We start from the raw sequence: 22,276 nt of genomic DNA, 5'->3' as shown, positions 1-22,276 counted from the left end.
CCAAGGCACAAAAAATAATCAAATTGCTCAAAACCAGCAATAAAGAGAAAAATTTAGAAGCAGCCAGAGGAAAAAACTATACACTACATACAGAGGAACAAAGATAAAAATGACAGCAGAATTCTTGTTGGAAACAATGTAAACGAGAACTCAGTGGAATAACATCTTTAAAGTAATGAATTGAATTCTATCAAACTAGAATTCTATACCCACATCTGTCAAAACAAAAGCAAAATAAAGACTATCTCAGACATACAAAAGCTGAAAGAACTCATTACTAGTAGACTTTCACTATAAGAAATGTTAAAAGAAGTATTTTTAAGCAGAAGGAAAATGACACCAGATTGGAATATGGATCTACACAAAAGATTAAGAATATTGGAATTGGGACTTCCCTGGTGGTTCAGTGGTTAAGAATCTGCCTGCCAACGCAGGGGACATGGGTTCAATCCCTGGTCAGGGAAGATCCCACATGCTGCAGAACAACTAAGCCTGTACACCACAACTACTGAGCCTGCACTCTAGAGCCTGTGTGCCACAACTACTGACGCCCACGCACCTAGAGACTGTGCTCTGCAACAAGAGAAGCCATCCAATGAGAAGCTCGTGCACCACAACGAAGGGTAGCCCCTGCTCGCCGCAACTAGAGAAAGCCCAGGCAAAGCAAAAAAGACCCAACGCAGCAAAAAAATAACTTAAAAAAATACTTAAAAAAAAATTTTAAAGGATTTTAGTCAATCAATATATGTCTCTGACCACAATGGAATTAAATTAGAAATTAAAAATGCTGAAAAAGCTCCAAATATTTGGAAACTAAACACACTTCTGAGTAACTTTGTGGTCAAAGAAGAAATCAAAAGGGAAATCAAAAACTATTTTGAACTCACTGAAACTGAAAACATATTATGTCAACATGTGGGATATTGCTAATGCTGTACTCAGCTTCCTCAACTTCCGCCTTAAACTGGAAAAACGAGAGCAAATTAATCACAGAGTAAGAGAAGAAAGAACACAATAAAAATCAAAGTAGAAATAAATAAACTGCAAAATAGAAAAGTACTATAGATATTAAAAGGATAATAAGAGAATATTATAGAATACTTTATACCAATAAATTCAAGATGAAATGGACAAATTCCTTGAAAGACATGCACTACTAAAGTTTATTCAAGAGTAAAGATATTAAAGAAATTGGATGTGCAGTTTAAAACCTTCCAACAAAGAAAGCTTCAAGTCCAGGTGGCTTAACTGATAAATTCTACCGAACATTTAAGGAATAAAATAATGCCAATTCTACACAAACTCTACCAGAAAGTTGAAGAGAAGGGAATACTTCCCAACTTATTTATAAGGCCAACTTTCACTATACCAAGATTAGACAATGACATTACAAGAAAACTATAGACCAATATCTCTCATGAACTCAGAGGCAAAAATTCTTAACAAAATTTTAGCATATCAAATCCAATAATATATAAAAAGATGATACATCATGACCAAGTGGGGTTTATCTCAAAAATGAAAGGTTGCTTTAATATTTGAAAATCAACTTACCCAACTTAGTACACTAAAAAAGAAAAATCAGGACATCTCTGGTGGGGCAGTGGTTAAGAATCCACCTGCCGGTGCAGGGGACATGGGTTTGAACCCTGGTCTGGGAAGATCCCACATGCCATGGAGCAACTAAGCCTGTGCACCACAGCTACTGAGCCTGCGCTCTAGAGCCCGTGACCCACAACTACTGAGCCCATGTGCCACAACTAGTGAAGCCCGTGCACCTAGAGCCCGTGCTCTGCAACAAGAGAAGCCACCGCAATGAGAAGCCTGCATACTGCAACGAAGAGTAGTCCCTGCTCGCCACAACTAGAGAAAGCCTGCGTGCAGCAAAGAAGACCCAATGCAGCCAAAAATAAGTAAACAAATTAAGAAAAGAAAAGAAGGGAAAAATCACATAGTCATTGCAATAGATGCAGGAAAAGAATGAAAGAATCTAACATCCATTCCAGATTAAAGAAAAGAACAGCCCTCATTAGACTAGGAAAGGAAGGAGACTTCCTCAACTTGATAAATGACTTCTACAAAATACCTAACATCATATTTAATGGTGAAGGACAAAGTACTTTCTCTCTAGGATCAGGACAAAGGCAAGGATGTCTGCTCTCATTACTTCTATTTGACATTGCACTGAAGGTTCTAGCCAGTGCAATAGGGCAACAAAAAGAAAAGAGATATTCAGAATGGAAAGGAAGCAGTAAATCTATCTTTATTTCAGATAACATGATTATGTAGAAAACCTGATAGAATCTACAAAAATACTACTGGAACTAACAAATGAGTTTATCAAGTTTGCAGGGTACACGATCAACATAAAAAAAGATTAATTTATATCAACAAACAATCAGAGATCAAAGTTTTAAAATACTATGTATAATAGAATCAAACATATAAAATATTTAGAATAAATCTGACGAAAGATGTAAAAGACTTGCACACTGAAAACTGTAAAATGTTGCTGGGGGAAATTAAGGAAGACCTAAATAAATGGAGAGATATAATGTATTCCTGGATCAGAAGATTCAATATTGTTGAGACATCAATTCTCCCCAAATCGATTTATAGATCAAAATCCCAGTAGGCTTTTCTATAGAAATTGACAAGCTAATTCTAAAATTCATATGGAAATAAAATTTAGAATAACTAAAACAACTTTGAAAAAGAACAAAGTTGAAGAACTAACAGTAACTGATTTCAAGGCTTATGACCTTGACCTTGAGTTAGGCAAGATTTCTTAGATACAACACCAAAAGCATAATCCATAAAAGAATAAAATAGATAAATTAGACACCATCAAAATTAAGAATTTCTGCCCTGCAAAAGACACTCCTGAGAGAACGAAAAGATGAGTCACAGAATGGGAGAAAATACTTAGCAACTTACATATTGGATAAAGGACTAATTTCCAGAATATATAAAGAACTCTCAAAACTTGAGAAAAATATAGATAAAAGATTCAAAGATATACAGATGGAAAATAAGCATATGAAAAGATGTTTGACATGATTAATCATTAGGGATGCTACAGTGAGATACAACTACACACCTATTAAACTATGTAAAATTAAAAATACTGAGCATAGCGAATGTTGGCCACAACGTGAAGAAAATGCAGCTCTCATACACTGCTGGTAGAGATGTAAAATGATCAAACCACTATGGAAAATAGGTATTCTTTAAAAACTTAAACATGCACTTACCAATGATCCAACCACTCTACTTGCAGGTATTTACCCAAGAGAAATGGAAGTATACATCTATACAAAGACTTGTACACAAATATTCATAGCAACTTTATCTGTAATAGACAAAGACTGAAACAACCCAAATGTCCATCAATGGTGAATAGATAAATGGTGGTACATCCATATAATGGAATACTATTCAGCAATAAACAGAAATGGATTACTGATATATACAACAATATGGATGAAGATTAAAATAATCATGCTGAGTTAGAAGCCAGTTAGAAAAAAGTATGCCCTGTATGATTCCATTTGCATAAAATTCTAGAAAATGCAGACAGAAAGCAGATCAATGGTTGCATGGCAACTGGGAAGGGCAAAGAACCATGGGAAGGAAGAATTACAAAGAGACATTAAGAAACTTTCTGAGGTGATGGACATTTTGATTTTGGTGATGTCTTCATGGTGTGTATGTATGTGTGTGTGTGAACACAGATTATTGTATGCCAATTATACCTCAAAAAGCTGTTAAAAGAAATGATATTATATGAGAGAGCCAATTGGGGAAATTTGAATAGCAAATCTTTATTAAGTAATATTATTGTGTAGGAATTTAATTTATTTAGTACTGTGTGTTAACAGTATTGTCATTACATAGGGAAATACTTTTTAATATCCAGAGAGGAGGGCATCTAGCTGACAAGAGAGGGATCGCAATTGTGGCAGATTCTGTGGGAGGCTGAGGAAGATGAGGCTAGAGCAGTGACCAATGTGTGACGGCGTGGTGAAGACAGTCATTTGTCAGCTGACCTGACAAAGACGGTTGGAACAGACTGCTAAATGCAGGGCCCTTTCCGCATACTAATGTCATGCAATCCCCTCACCTAGCCTTGGCATAACAGAAGGTTTCTATTAGCTTCCCATATTGTAAGGGGGATGGCACAATTTAAGGTGCAGTAAGTTGTGTAATAAACTGTCACAATAGGGTCCTACAGAAATAGTTTTTTCAACTGCAAAAAAAAAAAATTAAACTTGACCCTTTCCTCACAACATATATGAAAATTAACACAAAATGAATCATAGACCTAAATGTAACTATACAACTTCTGGAAGAAAACATAGGAGAAAATCTTTGTCATTATGGGTTAGACAATGGGGTCTCAGAGAAAGATTTCTTAGATAAGACACAAAAAAGTACAAACCATCTAAGAAAAATTGCTAAGGGACTTCCCTGGTGGTTAAGACTCCGAGTTCCCAATGCAGGGGGCCTGGGTTTGATCCCTGGCCAGGGAACTAGATCCCACATGCATGCCGCAACTAAGAGTTCACATGCCACAACTAAGAAGCCCATGAGCCACAACTAAGGAGCCCATCTGCCGCAACTAAGACCCAGCACAAACAAATAAATTAAATAAATATGAAAAAAAAGAAAAATTGCTAAATTAGATTTCTTCAAAAACTTAACACTTCTAGTCTTCAGAGACACTTTAATATAATGAAGATAAGTCACAATCTGGGAGAAGATATTTACTAAACACATATTTGAGAGAAAGGACTTTTTCCATTGCTTTTTATATAAAGCACTCCTAAATCTCAATAACAATATCCAATTAAAAATGGATTTGAACAGACACTTCATTTTAAAATATATTTGCACATGAATAGACACTCAACATCATCAGCTATTACAGAAACGCAAAATGTGGCAAAAACCATGAGATGCAACTACACACCTACTAGAAAGGCTAAATTTTTTTTTTTTTAAATATAAGAATCAGGTGAAGATGTGGAGCAACTGGAACACTCATAGACTGCCAGTGGGGAAGCAAACTGGCACAGGCACTTTAGAAAACGGTCTAGCAGTTTCTTAAAAAGTTAAATATGCAGTTAGCATATGATGAAGCAATCCCACCCTTAGGGATTTTACCCCAAAGAAATGAAAACATATGCTCGCACAAAACATATGTTCAGACACACATGTGACTGTTTTCAGAGGCTTTGTTCATAATAGCCAAAAAACTAGAAAAAACTCAAATGTTCATCGAACGATGAATGCATAAACAAACTGTGTATCCACTCAACTAGAATACTGCTCAGCAATAAAAAGGAATGAACTACTGACAGGTGCAACAAAACAGATGAATCTCCAAAGAGACTGGCTAAGTGAAAGAAGCCAAAACCAAAAAGCTACATACCACATGATTTCATTTATAAAATATTCTGGAAAAGGCAACATTATACGGACAAAAATCAGATCAGTGGTTGCCAGGGGCTGGTAGAGAGAGGAGGATGGATTGACTACAGAGGGACATGAGCAGTCTTTTGGGAGTGCAGACGTTTTCTTTACCTCAAATGTGGTGGTGGCTACAGAACTATACGTTTGTCAAAACACATCACACTGTATATTTAAAAATAGTGCATTTGGTTAAATGAAAATTATACATAAATAAACCTGACTTAAGAAAATAATAAAACAAACCTAAAAAAACAACTGAGTGAAAATAAATGTAAGAAAAATCGACTTACAGTTTTTCCAATTCAAGGGTCATCATGAGGATGCTTTCAGTTGTTGTAAGTGACACTTGTGTTGTTCCCATGTCTCTGAAGGAGAAGCCCAAACATGCATGATAGAAAACCCAAAGACAAAAATTCTAAACTCAAAAAGATACTTAACATGTGATTACTTCAATGCTGGCTTCTTACTTGCCATGGGTGATAATCCAAAACAGCTCTTATTGAAGAAATTTAAATTTGCATCATCAAATTAATGACCTTGGTGCTGAACAGTACAATCATTTTCTATTATCCTAACTTCTCATTTTCAATTGCATCTACCTCTTTTGATCACTCTTTAAAAAAAATAATGTACCCCTTATTCCTTTTTTCTTTCTGGGATAAATAATATTCCTACATGCATCTACATGTTCCATATCTATATGTGTTCTTCAACACTGTTCTCATACTCTGGGGGCTGTCTTATCCATATATATTTTTTCTTAATCCTTTTCTTTGCCAATAACTCTTATTTTCAATAACCCAGTTAAAATCTAAATTATGACTTTTTAGCTAAAGTACTCAATCTTTGACGAAAGTAAAAAGGAGAAATTATCTCATGAGCCATGAAACTGTTACAATACTTACAAATACTTTAATGCTGGCAATTTAAAAAGATGAGAATCTTCAACTGTTGTCAAAGGATTACGATTGAGAATTCTGAAAAATGGAATGGAATTAAAATTATCTGCATTTTCAATTGCTTCCATGAAAGCTTATATTCATTTTTTTTGGTATGGAACTTGAAGGTTAAAAAAAAAATCATTTTCTGTCTTTACCTATAAATCACCCTTAGAATCTGTAAAACACTCTTTCACTGGGAACTACCCAGGTCTCTAGATGATAAAGTGGAGAAGAGAAACAAGCAAACAAACAATAAAATAGAAAAAAAGTGGCTAGCAAAGAAAAAATATGCCAAAGAACTTTTTAGGTTAAAAACCCTTGAAGTGACTATGCTGGTAGGAAGCCCTTGCTCTGTAAAAAAGTACTATTTCTAGTGTCTTCCATAATTCAAGGTGTTTTTCTTTCATCTCTACAAATTTTTTAAAATTTCATGATTTAATCTACCCAGCTAAAGACAAAAATAGGGCTAATTCCTTGGTTCTGGAGCCAAAGAAGAAAAGATAAATCCAAGAGGAACTGGTGAAAGCCATACTCCCATCACATAGTCCGTGTGTATTCTTGTATCATAGCCTTTGTTACTGTGTATGCAATCAACTGTTTACTTGTCAGTCTCCTAGATTGTCAGCAACTTGAGAGCAGAGGCCACACTTTATTGTCATTCTTATTCTTGTGACTGACATAGTGCCTAATATTTACTAGGTATTTAATAAATGTTTGCTGAATAAATAAATAACATTTTGTTTATATATCAATAAAAGAAACAAATTAATTTTGGGGAACAAAATTTTATTCCAAAATCCTGGAATAGATTTTCTTCTTAGTTTTTTCTTTCTTTCTTTCTTTTTTCTTAGTTCTTTAAAACAAATAAGGGGGGAAAAAAACCCCAAAAGAAACAGGAAGAAAGAAAAGAATATCTGACTTTAGGTTAACTCTACTCAAGAATTATTAGCGTATTTTTGCAGAATATTATAAAGATAATTATCAAAACTAATATCTTTTGGGTTGCCAGGCATCTGTGATCGGCATTTAACATTTAATCCTCACAGTAACCTTATGTGATATATATATTACACCATTGTACAAATGAGGAAACTGAGGCACAGAGAAGTTACATAACTTGTCGTAAGTCATCAAGCTAGTAAGAAGCCGAGCTAGAATTTGAACTTAGTTCTGACTCTAAAGGCTGTGTTTAACCTGAATGAAAAGAAAAGGTGGGGGGGGGTGTTAAAACATCTGTTACTTTAACCTTAATTTGCAGAGCACTAAATATAGAAATACCTTTTCAAACTTCATCTACCCATCTGGGAAAGCCTCTATGAGAATTATATTTTCTCTTTTTATTTATTTATTTATTTCTCTTTTTATTTATTTTTTTCCTTAATCATCTCTCACGATAAATATTTGATTAGCATATGGACATTGAGACTTTATAGATTTTTTTAAAAATTGCAGGAAAATCAGTAAAAATGTTGGAGGAAGGACATCTGAAAATTCATCCCTCCATAGAAGCAAAAATAACAACAACAACAAAACTGGCAAAAATGGTCAGAATCAATTTCTGAACTCTGGAAATTTAACCAACATGCTGGCAGCCAATTGGGGAGCAATTTATTCAAGGAAAACAAATTAATTTCTGTAAGAAAAATGAGATCTGTGTTGCTTTAACTTGTCCTTGAACTTTGCTCTCCATGCCAGTGGTAGCCTTGAGAAACAGCCCACATCCCTGGTACCAGAAGGAGCAGCATGGACTGGGAGGTCCTTCAAAGCCTCATTCCCAAAGAACTGTCATTGTTTTACATGTCTGGTGGTCCCCTGGGAGACCTCACTTGAAAGGCTTGCCTTTGACCTGACTGAGAGCTGTCTAGTGAGAAAAGCCTCTCCTCAGGTGGCATTTCTGGAAAACATTTTCAAGCAAATATTTTAACATGGCGGTTGCATGAGGCAATGGATAAGAGTTGGGGGCAAAAAACTGCCCAACCGAAAAGCTTAAAAAGAAAAGCTGAGGAATGAGATGTCCACAGAGACTTTGAAATGTTCCAACGTATTCCTGGGAAACTGGAAGACCACAAGACATATTCCTGGGAATCTAGGAAAATAACTGTTAGCATTAATAAATGAGTTCAGCAAGGTTGTAGGATATAAGATCAATATTATTTCTACACACCAGCAATGAGTAATCCAAAAATGAAATTAAGAAAACAATTCCACGTGTAACAGCATCAAAACAAAATACTTATGGAAAAATTTAACCAAGTAAGTGCAAGATTCACAGTGAAAAGTACAAAACTGTTGAAAGAAATTGAAGAAGATCTAAATATAAAGACATGCTGGATTCATGGACTGGAAGATAATCTTATTAAAATTTCACTACTTCCCAAATCGACCTATGGTTCCATTGCAATTCCTTTCAAAATCCCAGCTGACTTCTTTCCAGAAATTGCCAAGCTAATTCTAAAATTCATATAGCAATTTAAGGAAACAGAATAAACCAAAACAATGTTGGTAAAGTACAAAGTAGGAGGACTCACACAACCTGGTTTCAAAACTCAGTTCAAAGCTACTGCAATCACAGTGTGGTACTGGAATAAGAACAGACATGTAAATCAATGGAACAGAACTGACAGTATAGAAATAAACCATCATATTTATGGTCTATTGATTTTCAACACGGGTGCCAAAACAATTCAATGTGGAAAGAACAGTCTTTTCAAATGATGCTGGGACAGCTGTACATCCACACACAAAATAATGAAGCTGGACTCCTACACTTCACACAGTACATGAAAATTAACTCCAAATGGATCAAATATCCAAATGTAAGAGCTAAGGCTATAAAACTCTTAGAAGAAAACACAGGAGTAAATCTTTATGACCTTGCATTAGACGACAGTTTCTTAGATATGACACCAGAAGCACAAACAACCAAAGGAATAATAGATGAATTGGATTTTATAAAAATTAAAAAGTTTGTGCTTCCAAGGACACTATCAAGAAAGTGAGAAAACATACAGAATGGGAGAAAATACTACAGGTGGGAAGAATAAGATGCAGTTGGGAGAAGAAAAGTATAGTAGTTGCTAGGTGTGACAATCTCAAAATTTTGAAGTATTACAAATAAAACAGCCACCATGAGTCACCCCAAAGGGCAGACCCAAGTTATTTTTGTTTTTAGCGTTTATGCCTTTGTAAATCTGAGAAGCTGCTAGGATTCTAGTACATAGCAAAAAGCGATGACAACACCCTGAAGTGTGTAAGAATTTTTAAATTCTTAATAAAAGAATTTTTAAAAATAAAAGAATTTTTAAAAATAAGCCATCAGTCTGCACCTGCATAGGTGAAATGAAGGAGAAACACTTTAAAGTCAGAAAAAAAAAGTATACTTAACATTTAGGATTATCAACCACTGCTGGTTTTCCATAATATATTTCATTCCTGATTTTATCTGAAAGAGATATGATTACTACCACCATTCAAAGAGTGATATTTTATTAATGAATAAGCTCTTGGCTCATCTGTGAGGTAGATTTCGGATTTAAAATAGACTACCACACGGCTAACTACTTCACCTTATGCTTGTCAATAACATCGAGGCTTCATTCGAGAAACCTACTGTCTTATAATTACCTGAAACCCAGTGATGAATCAAGGTTTTGTGGGGCCTGAACCTCATCTACTTTGGGAAATCATATCTAATAAAAACATGCAAAGTTATGAATACAAAAATCGCTAGGACCCCTCTGAAGACCTTGCAAGGGAGCTATGCAAGTGAGGAGCCCTGAAACCTAAGCTTCATTGAATTCATAAATCCACCTCAGCTGGGGCCCTTTTCCAAACTTATTTAATGCAGGCAACTTATAAACACCCCAGTAATATGTCATTATAGGGTAGTAAAATGACCTAACTCGAGGGTGGTATCTTCCCTTGGTGGCTTGCCTTTGGAAAGAGATGCAATAAAGTTTATATCTCATCATGGCAAATGTTTCCTGAAGCAAATTAGCTTTTTCTATTAGAAAGACTTAGCCCCAAACAAAGACTTACTATACTGTGACAATCTTTTGAGAGTAACTGTGAATGAGTTTTAGGAGTACAGTACTAATTTATTTCCAACACCAGATAGTTCTGATTCTTTCACTACCTTTTTCTGTCATTTAAGAGGAACACAAATTCAAAAGGAACAAGTTGGTGCCTCTTCCATTACAAATTTTTTCTAACTTACCACCCATTTTCTACTTCATCACTCCCCTCCCTCACCTTGTTACCCTGCTGCATAGATGCTAGAAGACCACAAGAGCCATATATGGCTCTCATATATGTTTTCCCATCAACATCCATCTTTCTCCTTCCAGTATGAAAGCTTCTTGGGGACAAAGTCCCTGTCCTATGCATCTTTGTATCCCCAGCAGTTAGTACAGTGCTGACACACAGTGGGCATGGCACTCAGTGAATGTTTTTGAATGAATTCATTAATTTTTAAACAGTGATTGATTGATTGATTGATTTCCACAATGTATTTTCCTGGGTTGCCTACATAACTGTAGTGAAACTCAGATTCTTATAAGGAACTCTTGGTGTTATAGGATGTTTAGGAAAGGTGGTGAGTTTAAGACGTTGTATTGACGCTACTAAAACCTCCTGGTAAAGGGGTGTCATGAGCCTGCTCTCCGTTGTGCTGGCAAAAGAAAACCTGACCCTGGTGGTCTCTTCCCAAGGTAGGCATCAGCAAACTAACAAGGGAAAGGAAGGAGGCCGCTAAAGATAGGCATCTGCAGGAATTGCTAATGCAGCTCCAGACACAGCCTCAACACCTTCATTAACCCAAATGTGTGAACTGTGTGAAACTGGATTTCTGAACCACAAGACAGGGAAGAGAGTCTTTTCCAAAGCCAGGTGTAGAAGAGCTCTTTACCTTGAGTCTAAAATCGCCTCCGGGCCACTGAATGTACCCACTATCATTTCCTGTGTCATGAGAAATCACAGCATTTTTGAGCTGAAAGGGTATAAAACCCACACTTCTTATTGAAGAGTAGTCAGCAAAGAAAGTATATTGAATTAGGCTACAACAATGTATTTTCCTTATATTTTTCACACTACAGCTGAACACAACGTCTTTTTCCATACCACAAAGGTTCCTATTGGCAAGAGATAATTCACTTCAGAGATATATGCTTTTTGAAAAATAATGTTCTGGGTGGCTGGGGAGAGCCCTGTGGTGTGTGTTCAGGAATTCTTTCTGCTTTACCATTTAAAAGAGCTAATAATGGTTGGGGAAGCACCCACACCTTTTGCTCCCTGAAGAACTGGGTGCTAAACTTAGTTCGTTGCAGCTCTGGGTTGCATACATTTTAAGCAGTTAGGAACTTTGCACATGAGCAGGAATCAAAGTTAAATTCAAAAGCGGAACTTCATGGACCACTCGCATAGTGGAGAGGCATCAGTGGGTTTCCATGACAACGCTAATCTGAGCGTTTTTGCTTGGTGCCTTTTATTGCTCGTGCCAAAGATCAGTGCTATGGAAAGCACAGCGTTTCATATATACGAGTTAAACAAGTCTCTTGGCCTCTTTGTACCTTAGTTTCCTCATTTGAAAAGAAAATAAATGGCTCTCAAGACATACTTTCCAGAATTCAAACTGGGTTTACACCCAGCTAACCAATAACTTCATGGTGTTTTTACACACAGTTTTTTACATGTATTCATCTTCTATTTCACTTACAACGTGTGTAAAAAGCGCATTCCATGCCAGGCCTGAAACGTTCCAAAGCTCAGTTCTGTGAGTAAATTGCAACCAAGATTTCTACAAAAAAAGACACATGCAAAAGAAGAAGAAAAATATATATTCTTTCAGAACAGTTATCGTTTGGCAATAATTCTAATTTACATATGATGAAACATAACATCTCTACTCCCTCCATACACTAATGAAATCTCACTGTGGAAGATATTATGATTTATACTTTCATGATTATATATGTGGTGCATTAGATACAAAATAGTAAATGCTCATTAAATACTTGTGTTAAGTGATCTTTATTTCTCTAGAAAGGCAGCATTATTGATATTTTGGGCTGGATAATTCTTTGCTGTGGGAGGCTCTCCTGTACACTGTTGGATGTTTAGTAGCATCTGTGGCCTCTGTCCACTAGATGCCAGGAGCATATACAGTTCTGACAAGCAAAAATATCTCCAGACACTACCAAATGTCACCTGTGTGCAAAATCACCCTGGTTGAGAACCACTGCTCTACAATGATGCACTCTGATCTGTGTAATAACTCTCACACTAACCTTTGCTAGAGACAAAAAGGATTTGCTACAAAATTTTAGTAGTAATTTTAATCATATTTCAAAATGAGTAACAAATTAATTTTATAAAAATTAAGCTTTATAAAAATTCCAAATATAATGAAGTTATAGTTGTAACTTACATAAACTGCAAAAAAGGTAGTGGTTCAAATGTACGTCTTTCGATAGACTGTATTTTATTGCAGGATAAATCTCTAGGAAAAGTAAAAGGAGAATATTGCCTCAATTAGCTATTAGATATCTAATTAGTAGGAATAACTAGTAGAGGTTAGAATGATAATAATAAATAAGAAGCTTTGGTCTAAACTCCAAACCTTAGGAATTATTATTTGAACCTTCCAGAGCCCCTAACCCTGCCTTCACCTCTCTTAAGAGTCTCACCTTGAGGATCTTCATAAATTAAATATACAACTATAGATCTTGATAGATTTTGGAGGTAATCTTTCCTGAGAGCAGAAGCATTGATTAGATTCCACCTTTTGTGGTCTTATCAAATTCTAGATTATGAGCTCAAAGTTTTTATCTCTATATATCATTATAATTTCTAATATTCAAAGGAATATTCTTATATTTACACACTTCCCAGTATAGTTCTGTTTTTCTAGGCCAATTCATTACCAGAAGAAATAAAAGATACCCTTTCACACAACTTGAAAGGAAGTTACTCCTCTCATTAATATGTAACTTTAATTCAGTATTACACTTTCTATCATATTGACTTTTATTCGAAAATACCTACTCTTGACTATAGCTGACTGTCTTATTTCCGCTGACTCCAGCTTAGTCTCTCATTTCACCTGGATGGGTATAACTGTCTTCTGACTGGTGTTTCCATCTCTTCGCTCTCCGTTTCTAAGCCATCCTCCACACGATCCCCAGATCAACTCTCCGGAAGTTGTTCTCAAATACCAGCATCACTTGTGAATTTATTGAAGATACAAATATTCAGCCCTACTGGGGACCTCTTGAATCAGTAACTATGGGGGTGGAGCTTGTGTTTTCACAAGCCCTCCCAGTGGTTGGTTCTCTTGCAGGCTCAAGCTTGTCCTAAAGCCCTGCTGTGGTAACATGGTAGCTGGGCATGTTATCCTTGGCTTGGCCTCCAAAGCCCTAGATGATCTGGCTCTCATCTCCTACTCTTCCCACTTGTACTCTACAGGTACTCAGAGTATTTTTCCTGTGTTCTGCCTTTCTCCCACTTTCCTTTTGCAAGCTTATTCTTCCCAAGATGTCTGTCATTGATACCCAATGGCCCTTCAAGGTCCCATTTAAACAGCATTGCTCTAGTAACATCTTCCCTGATGCAATTTGAAGTCTTCTTTCCCTCTTTTGTGCTCCAATACCAATTTATAGCTCTCATTGCCCATATTCATTTCTTTCTTTAAACATAGCTATTTTTGCAACCCATTTCCTCTGAGCATAAACTCCTTCAAAGTATGGACTAGATACTGCTTATGTGCATCGTCTATCATGTTTAAAGCCAACGCGTGGACATAAAGCAAACTCAAATATTTATAAAATCAACAAATAGCTGGGGAGTGGATAGAAGGAGGAAATGACTGTTTTAAAAGAAATGTGATTTTATTACTTCATGGTGCCTCCACAGCACTTTGTCAGTATGGTTTGAGTTATATGTTTATTTTCCCTGTGAGATCATGAGCTGCTAAAAGGAATCCTGTCTTACCCGCCGTCGTGTTTACAACACTAGGCATAGTGCTTATTAGCATATGCTTTTTTCGCTTTTTTATTGATTGGCTTTTTTTTTTTAAGAATGAGAATACTTATGCTAACGTGAAATAATCAGATTATAAAGTATTTCATAGTAGAAGTAATGAAGGGCCTAGTCCACTGAGCACTTATCTTATTTGTTTTTCTCCAAACTGTGTTTGTAAGGTTTGGAGCCCAGATGGCAGAGAAGAGATTAATATAAAGGTGATTGTCCCTTAAGGCTTGGACGGTTTGATAATTAAAAGAACTATTTTTAGGGTCATGTGAGTCTCTTTATACCCACTTCCCTTGAGCCTTTTATGTTTGCAAGAAGAATCTATTTGCTAAAGAGGATCATTAATTGGTTTAATAAGGATTAATGACATACACAGCTTTGGAGGCCATGGACAAAGGACAAGAACTGAGCTTTTATAGCGAAAAACACTGTTAGCTCCTTATCCCTAAATAAAAAGAAATACTAGGCAAGCATTTCCTCTTTGATAAAGAAGCTGGAGAGGGAATTCCCTGGCTGTCCAGGGGTTAGGACTCGGCGCTTCCACTGCTGGGGACCTGGGTTCAATCCCTGGTCCGGGAACTAAGATCCCACAAGTCCTGTGGTGTGGCCCCAAAACGAAAACAAACAAACAAAAAACAAGAAAAAAAAAGGCTGGAGAGATTTTTGTTAGGGGCATTATTGATATGCTTATTTGTGTAAACATTTGTAAATATACCACTTAACCATCATCTTAAACATTCTTAATATTGGCATCACAATTCCTGCATTGAAATCCTCAACAACAGCTTGTTCTTTTGGTAACTTAATGTGTTCTTAACAATACTAATTTTTTTTTAAGATTTTTTTTTTTGATGTGGACCATTTTTAAGGTCTTTATTGAATTTGTTACAATATTGCTTCTTTTTTTTTATGTTTTGGTTTTGTGGCCATGAGGCATGTGGGGTCTTAGCTCCCTGATCAGGGATCGAACCCGCACCCCCTGCATTGGAAGGCAAAGTCTTAACCACTGGACCACCAGGGAAGTCCCTTGACAATACTGTTTACATAATTCATCTGCATAAATATTTAATATTTAAATGTTAATTCAATTTAGATTAAATTATCAAAGTTATGAGTTAATGGCATTCATATTAATGTAAGGGGTCTATATTTTCTTGTCCTATAGGTGACAATTTGAGGTTAACTTTAATTCCTCTCATTTCACTAAACCAACTTTTTCAAACCTTTGCTGTAAAGGCCAGATAAGTAAATATTTTAGGCTTTGCAGGCCACATACAATGTGTGTCACTTATTTTTCTTCATTTCTTTTTTTTCTCATTTACAGCCCTTTAAAAATCACTTTTAACTTATGGGCTGTATAAAAACGGACTGTGGGCCACATTTGATCCATAGGTCATAAACAAAATATAAATACAGATGGAGAGTATATGAACACTTATATAACAAGGTTCATATGGGAGTCTATAATTGCTCAGACCTCATTACCTCTTTTCCTCTACAACTAAAGGGTATTTTTCTATCTATACCTTGCCTATATAATTAAAAACTTAAAAATGAATAGGAGATATTTAGGGCTAGTGATGGGCTGGGCCCTACACAGACTTACAGAGCTATAGAAGTTTATTGCTAGAAGAAATTGAAGAGATTATCTAACTTGAACCCCTTAATTACTTTATAGATAAGAACTCATAAATAAATATGATTAACTTACAAATATCGGAGGGATAGCAAGTCTTCAAATGAGTCCTTATGCAATTCAATCAAATCATTTTCACTGAGATTTCTGAAAAATGAAAAGGTTATTTCTGGATCAAAATGCAAAATAACTACAACTATATACTACATAGGACTAACTCCAATATGTGGAGGAAAGCTGGGTAATGGTGTCTCCTAAACAACCTAATTCTTATTTAATTTAGGGATGGTGATTTCTGCTCTGTTTCCATTTATACCTTCTTTTCACGTCCTCCTTTGTGTCCATCTCTCTCCACCACGCATGTGTGCATGCGCGCACACACACACACCACCCACTCTTCCCACCGAATCATATAGTTAATGCCTACTCTCTAGATCACGAAGTCTCTGTTAGAACCCAGCTCTGGGTGGCACCAACGTTGCAGAGCTGCCCTTCCCTCCTCTCTTTCCCCAAACCTTAATGGGAAGTCCCACACAGAACTGTATCAGGGCAAATGAAGCCATCTGAATTTTTCCTCCATTAAAATTTTTTTGAAAACTAATATGTGCATAAAATATACATAACTTCAATAATTCAGTTATTTCAGCTGTTTAATAATTACAAAACAGATCCCCATGTAACACCATTCATATCAAGAAAGAATCCTGCCAGCATCCCAGAAGCCCCCCGTGTGCCCTTTTCCAATCACAGCCCTCTCTGTGACTTCCTAGAGGGAACCACTATCCTGACTTTAATAATAATTTCCTTGCTTTTTAAATGTAGTTTTGCCTTTTCTCTATCAGCCATAAACAACACAGTTGAGTCTTGCTTGTTCTTGAACTTTATATAAGTGGAATCATATTATATGTATTATTTGCCACATTGCTTCTTTCATTCAACATTATTTTGTAAAATTATTTTATGTTTGCCTGTAGTATGTAGTGTTGCATGTCCAACTCCATGAGGTTTCTGAGTATTTGAAAGTGGCTAACGTGACTAAGGAGTTGAATTTTTAATTTAATTAACTTTAATTATTCTAAAATTTAAAAAAACTGATACTCAATGTAATTATTGGAAAATGTTTATTTTAGCAACAATTTGCATATGTGATATTACTTTTTCGACTGTAAATTTTATGAAATATAAATACCGATCAAGTATTTGTAGTAAAATTTAGAAACCAAATTGTGATTTCAAAGAGTTAGTATGGGAAAGAAATGTAGATTCTCTCATTAACTTTTTTTTTTTAACATCTTTATTGGGGTATAATTGCTTTACAATGGTGTGTTAGTTTCTGCTTTATAACAAAGTGAATCAGTTATACATATACATATGTTCTCATATGTCTTCCCTCTTGCGTCTCCCTCCCTCCCACCCTCCCTATCCCACCCCTCCAGGCTGTCACAAAGCACCGAGCCAATATCCCTGTGCCATGCGGCTGCTTTCCACTAGCTATCTACCTTACTACGTTTGTTAGCGTGTATATGTCCATGACTCTCTCTCTCATTAACTTTTATATTGAGACATGTAGATATGATATTACTTTGGATATTTTTAAGTACTTAGTATGAAAACAACGTAGAATATATTATTAATAATGTATAAAATGAGTACATGTTAAAATGATAATATTTTGGATATAAGGGTTAAGTAAAAGAAATTAACATATATTTCATCTGTTTCATTTTACTTTTATTTTTAAGTGGCTATCAGAAAACTTAAGATTACTTATGTGGCTTGCATTATGTTTCTGATGAAGTGTATGACTTCTAAGTATGATTATACCACACTGTATTCATTCAACTGTTGGTGTAGACTGAGATTTTTCTAGTTTTTATTTATTAAAAACAGTACTGCTTTGAACATTCTTGTATTTGTTGTATCCTGATACATATTTGTCTGAGTTTGTCTAGGATGTATTAGGGATACAAAATTGTTTCCTAAGAAGTTGTGCTATTTCAAGCTGGCAGGTTGAAACATGTCAGGTCTCCACCCCTTCAACTTCCACCAAAATCGCTAAGAATGATACAAAAGATATAACATAAAATTCACAACCTTAGTTCAATGTGTGGGAGCAGCTGCACAAATGCCCCCCTACCAGAAATGGCCCGGAGCTACCTACAGGGTGATCAGTTGGAATAGTGTGGTAGGAGTAGCCTACAGCAGACATCAACCCCACATCTTCCCTCCTTGGTCCAGGCAGCAAAAGGTGTCTTCCTCTAGGCAGGAGCAATTGGTGTTATAAAGGGGACAAGGTCCCAGAACCCTGGAAGAAAGGTATGCACTCCCTGACTAGCCACCAGAAGGCACCTTCCACCTCTGTCTTATTCTCAGGGGAACCCATTGGGAGTAATAAGCCCCAACAGCTCATTTCACTTCTCCCCTAAAGCTGGGAAACAAACGCAGCAGAATCTCAACTACAAAGATGAATTACACTCAGGAATGACCAAACAATGTGAGAAAGCCAACTCCATTAAGGACAGAAAACAAAAACAAACATAAGAGCTTATAGCCAATGAATCAGAGTTCACAAAGCACAAGAGAACCTTAGGACAGCACAATTATTACCCTCAGGCAGATGTAAGCAGATAGTGCATCCATTAATCAACTCAGGAATATATGAATGAAAAGTGTTAGCAATAATTAAAAAAGAACTCAGTATATGAGCAGCAGAAATGACAGTTAAAGAATAAATTAGGAAACTGAGAGATCCAGCCAATGACTTCTCAAGAATGCAGAATGAAGGGAGCAGGAAGGATTCACAGTCAGGCCTGACCCCTGGGTCTGCCCGAGGAATGTTAAGCACTTTGCTTCCCCTGGTCTCACAATAAAGGCTAGGAACATGCTGTGGGGAGGTGGAGGGGCGGGGGTTTGCACCAGTTTCTTATATCTGATAAGCAGGAAGGCACATAGCCTGTATCCCAAGAGTGGAGCGAGGGAGTGGTAGAGAGAGCCAGTACGGAAGAAACTCTATAAGATGTCAAAAGTAGGTTTCTCTTGCCTGGAAGAATTCCCTTCCTTGCAGGTGATATTAACAGTGGTACATCCTTCAGGAGCCTTGGGGATCTGAGCACAGGTTATGTTGCCTTGTGAAACTATCTCCACTGAATTCTGCATTTAAAACGTTCTGCTTTTCACTCACAGTGTCTCTTGGTCACATATTTATATTAATTCCATCTCATAGCTTAATTTCAGCTCTTAAATTAATTCTTTACTCATAGCTTATGAGAATTAAAATATTACGACCTGGAAACTCTGCAACTCAGTTATTAAGGTGGTTCATATTATAGAGAATATAGTCACACACATTTTTAAAAGATCACTAAAACAAAAACACAAAAGACTTCAATTCCCACAAAGAACTCTTGGAGACCTGAGCATGATTCAAAGACCCTGAGCTCAATTTGAAATTCACCATTTTAGGAGGAATCGCAGTGATTGTCAGAATATATGTTAGGGGGAATGGTCAACAGATGGTGTTAAGATTGATTGTTTTCTCACCTCTAAATAGTGGTTTCATATTTCCATGGAAATGATTCAAAAAGAAAAAAACCAAATCAATATGTCCAACGACATGTATGGTAACCCTTTTCATACCATCAAAGGTAGGAAAAAACTCTACCTCCCCATATCACGTAACAAAACTGTATGTATATACCATAAATGATATACAAACATCACAGGAAATGATGGTGTATGAAGAAAGGCTACACAAAAGTGGAGCTCATATATACTAATTATAATTTTGAACGTTGACAAGGATTCAGTAAGTACAGCAAAGAGATGGGGCTGGTCCTCAACTCTCTCTGGCACTGTCTTCTCTGATTGGCTGATGCCCATATCAGACTGGTTAGAGTTTGAATATCATGGTTGGACAGGGGCTAACCAAACAGTATGTATTTCAAATTAATTGGGTTTCTTTCTGTGAAGATGTTTGCATGACAGGACAGTAGAAATTTTAAAACTAACAATGGTAAATTCAGCCTGGAAGTAAAGTTTAGACTGAGAATGAGTCAGTCACCAAAAAATTACCCAAAAAGGGGCTTCAAATAAGCAATAACTGAATAACTGAAACAAAACACATTAATCTGTAGAACTTCAAATATTCATCTTGACTGAAGAAAAAATTTTTAAACTATGGGGAATCAGAGTTAAAGCCAGATCTAAAACTTTCTCACACCATGAAAATATCAAAACTAGGCATGAAGTAACATTTAAGAAAGACCAGGGTTCAGGTCTAAGGCAATCTTCTGAACTTCACATTCATTCTTGATTCTGTAATACTGACAATTATCCTTCTCTCCACCTCTGAAACTTCTAGGAAATTGAGAGAGCTCAGGGTTTGTTTGTTTGATTGATTTAACTATATATATAATGCAAACAATCGGCCTTTCTGGAACTGATTTACTCTCCTTCCCCTGCTTTCTTTCTCTCCAAAGTACTTAGCAATGCTTGAAATTATATCTATCTATTTATTATACTTATATACTTATTTCTATTTATTTGTAAAACCCCTGAGAACTGGGATACTTGGGCTGTTTCATTCTTGGGCCTGAAACCCTAGCATGTAAAACAGTTCGTGGCATATAGTACATACTCGAAAAATATTTATTGAGTGAATTCAGAAAGTGACAAATTATCAACTATCAGATACTTTTATTTAAAACAAATTATCCATTTATCATCACTCATGAGGATAATTACAGGAAAAGAAATGTCTTTTTTCTCCCCTACATTTGTGACTCAATCTTTTGAGGCAAGAATCCTTTGAGAATTTCATAAATGCAATGGTGCTTTTCCCTAAAAAACTGCACTTTCTTGAACACACGCAAAAGTGTGCATGCAATTTCAACTTGTGGATCATCCTTTTAGGGCAGAGGTCTGTGAATCGAGAGGACTGAATCCAGAGAGCCAACCTTGGATGGGAAATAAAATTACACCTCAGTTTTCACAAATCTCTAACTAAAATCAGCACCTCCTTCTATTATGAATGTAGGCAACGAACCACAGTAGATCAGCAGTATAGTTAATTTGGTCCCCAATAGAAATCACAGGTCATTTCATATCACGTATATGCTGCAGATACCTCGAAATATCATTTATTCTCATCACTACCCTGGAGTTATAATATTTATTAGACCTACCACTATATCTTGTTATTTAAAGTGTTAAGAGAAGCATATTTATTACTATTTCACTAATTTTAAAAATATTCTGAGGGCTTCCCTGGTGGCGCAGTGGTTGAGAGTCCGCCTGCCGGTGCAGGGGACACGGGTTCGTGCCCCGGTCCGGGAAGATCCCACATGCCGCGGAGCAGCTGGGCCTGTGAGCCATGGCCGCTGAGCCTGCGCGTCCGGAGCCTGTGCTCCTCAACGGGAGAGGCCACAACGGTGAGAGGCCCTCATACCGCAAAAAAAAAAAAAAAATATTCTGAAAACTATTTCAATATAGTTGGGTTCCTTTGTTTTTGTATATATTTTGACTTATTATACATTTTAAAACATTATCCCAAGAACATAAGCTTCTGCAGCTTGCCAAAGAGTTATACACGGGGGAGCAGGAGGGAGGTTAAGAAATTCTGCTTTGGGGAACCACTGACCTCAAGTTAGGAACCTCTGCTTATAAGGTATAAACCTCAAGCTGACTTAGAAATCTTCAAACCTTACCAGACTCATGTTATAGTGTACCGCCTCCCAAACACATGCTTTTTAAAAATTAATTTTTAATTTGAATTTATCTTTTAAAAATATGTAATATATATTCACATCTCAAAATTCCAAAAATATGTAGCACGCAATTCAAACTTTTTCTCTTACCTCTGTCCCTCAGTCTACCACACCCCTCCACTCCCAGAGGAAATTAAGTTATCTATTTCTTGTGCCAAATGACTTTCATTTTTCTTACAAGATTGGGAAATAAAATCTCCAAGTTAGGTACTATCACGGGAAATATAAACTACATATAGTATTTAGGAAATCTGTAAATTTAAAAAAGTGCTTGGTTCTAGCATTTTTTTCATTACCAGTAAGATATCAGACTAAGGGGGCATATCTTTAAGGGTGGTCATAATACCAGTTTTTAGATTGACTGTTATGTCTTTTATTATTAATTCAGAAGTCATTTATGACGTCTATTCAAGTTGAACTAAGGATATGACCAC

General features: G+C 36.2%; 1 protein-coding gene across 1 annotated transcript in view; it reads right to left on the bottom strand.

Moving 5' to 3' along the window:
- LOC101324789 (uncharacterized) overlaps positions 1-22,276 on the bottom strand; it is a 37,002-nt gene that overhangs the window by 6,835 nt on the left and 7,891 nt on the right. Inside the window, exons 3-7 of the mRNA XM_033847648.2 lie at positions 16,153-16,224; positions 12,841-12,912; positions 12,130-12,210; positions 6,381-6,452; positions 5,766-5,840 (exon numbers count right to left, since the gene is read on the bottom strand). Of these exons, the coding sequence (XP_033703539.2) occupies positions 5,766-5,840; positions 6,381-6,452; positions 12,130-12,210; positions 12,841-12,912; positions 16,153-16,224 (372 nt within the window). The remainder of the gene's footprint in view (positions 1-5,765; positions 5,841-6,380; positions 6,453-12,129; positions 12,211-12,840; positions 12,913-16,152; positions 16,225-22,276) is intronic.

The sequence above is a fragment of the Tursiops truncatus genome, chromosome 20 (assembly GCF_011762595.2).
Source record: "Tursiops truncatus isolate mTurTru1 chromosome 20, mTurTru1.mat.Y, whole genome shotgun sequence".
Classification (NCBI taxonomy): Eukaryota; Metazoa; Chordata; class Mammalia; order Artiodactyla; family Delphinidae; genus Tursiops; species Tursiops truncatus.
Note: the sequence above shows the minus strand (reverse complement) of the source record. Positions and strands in the feature narration are given on the sequence as shown.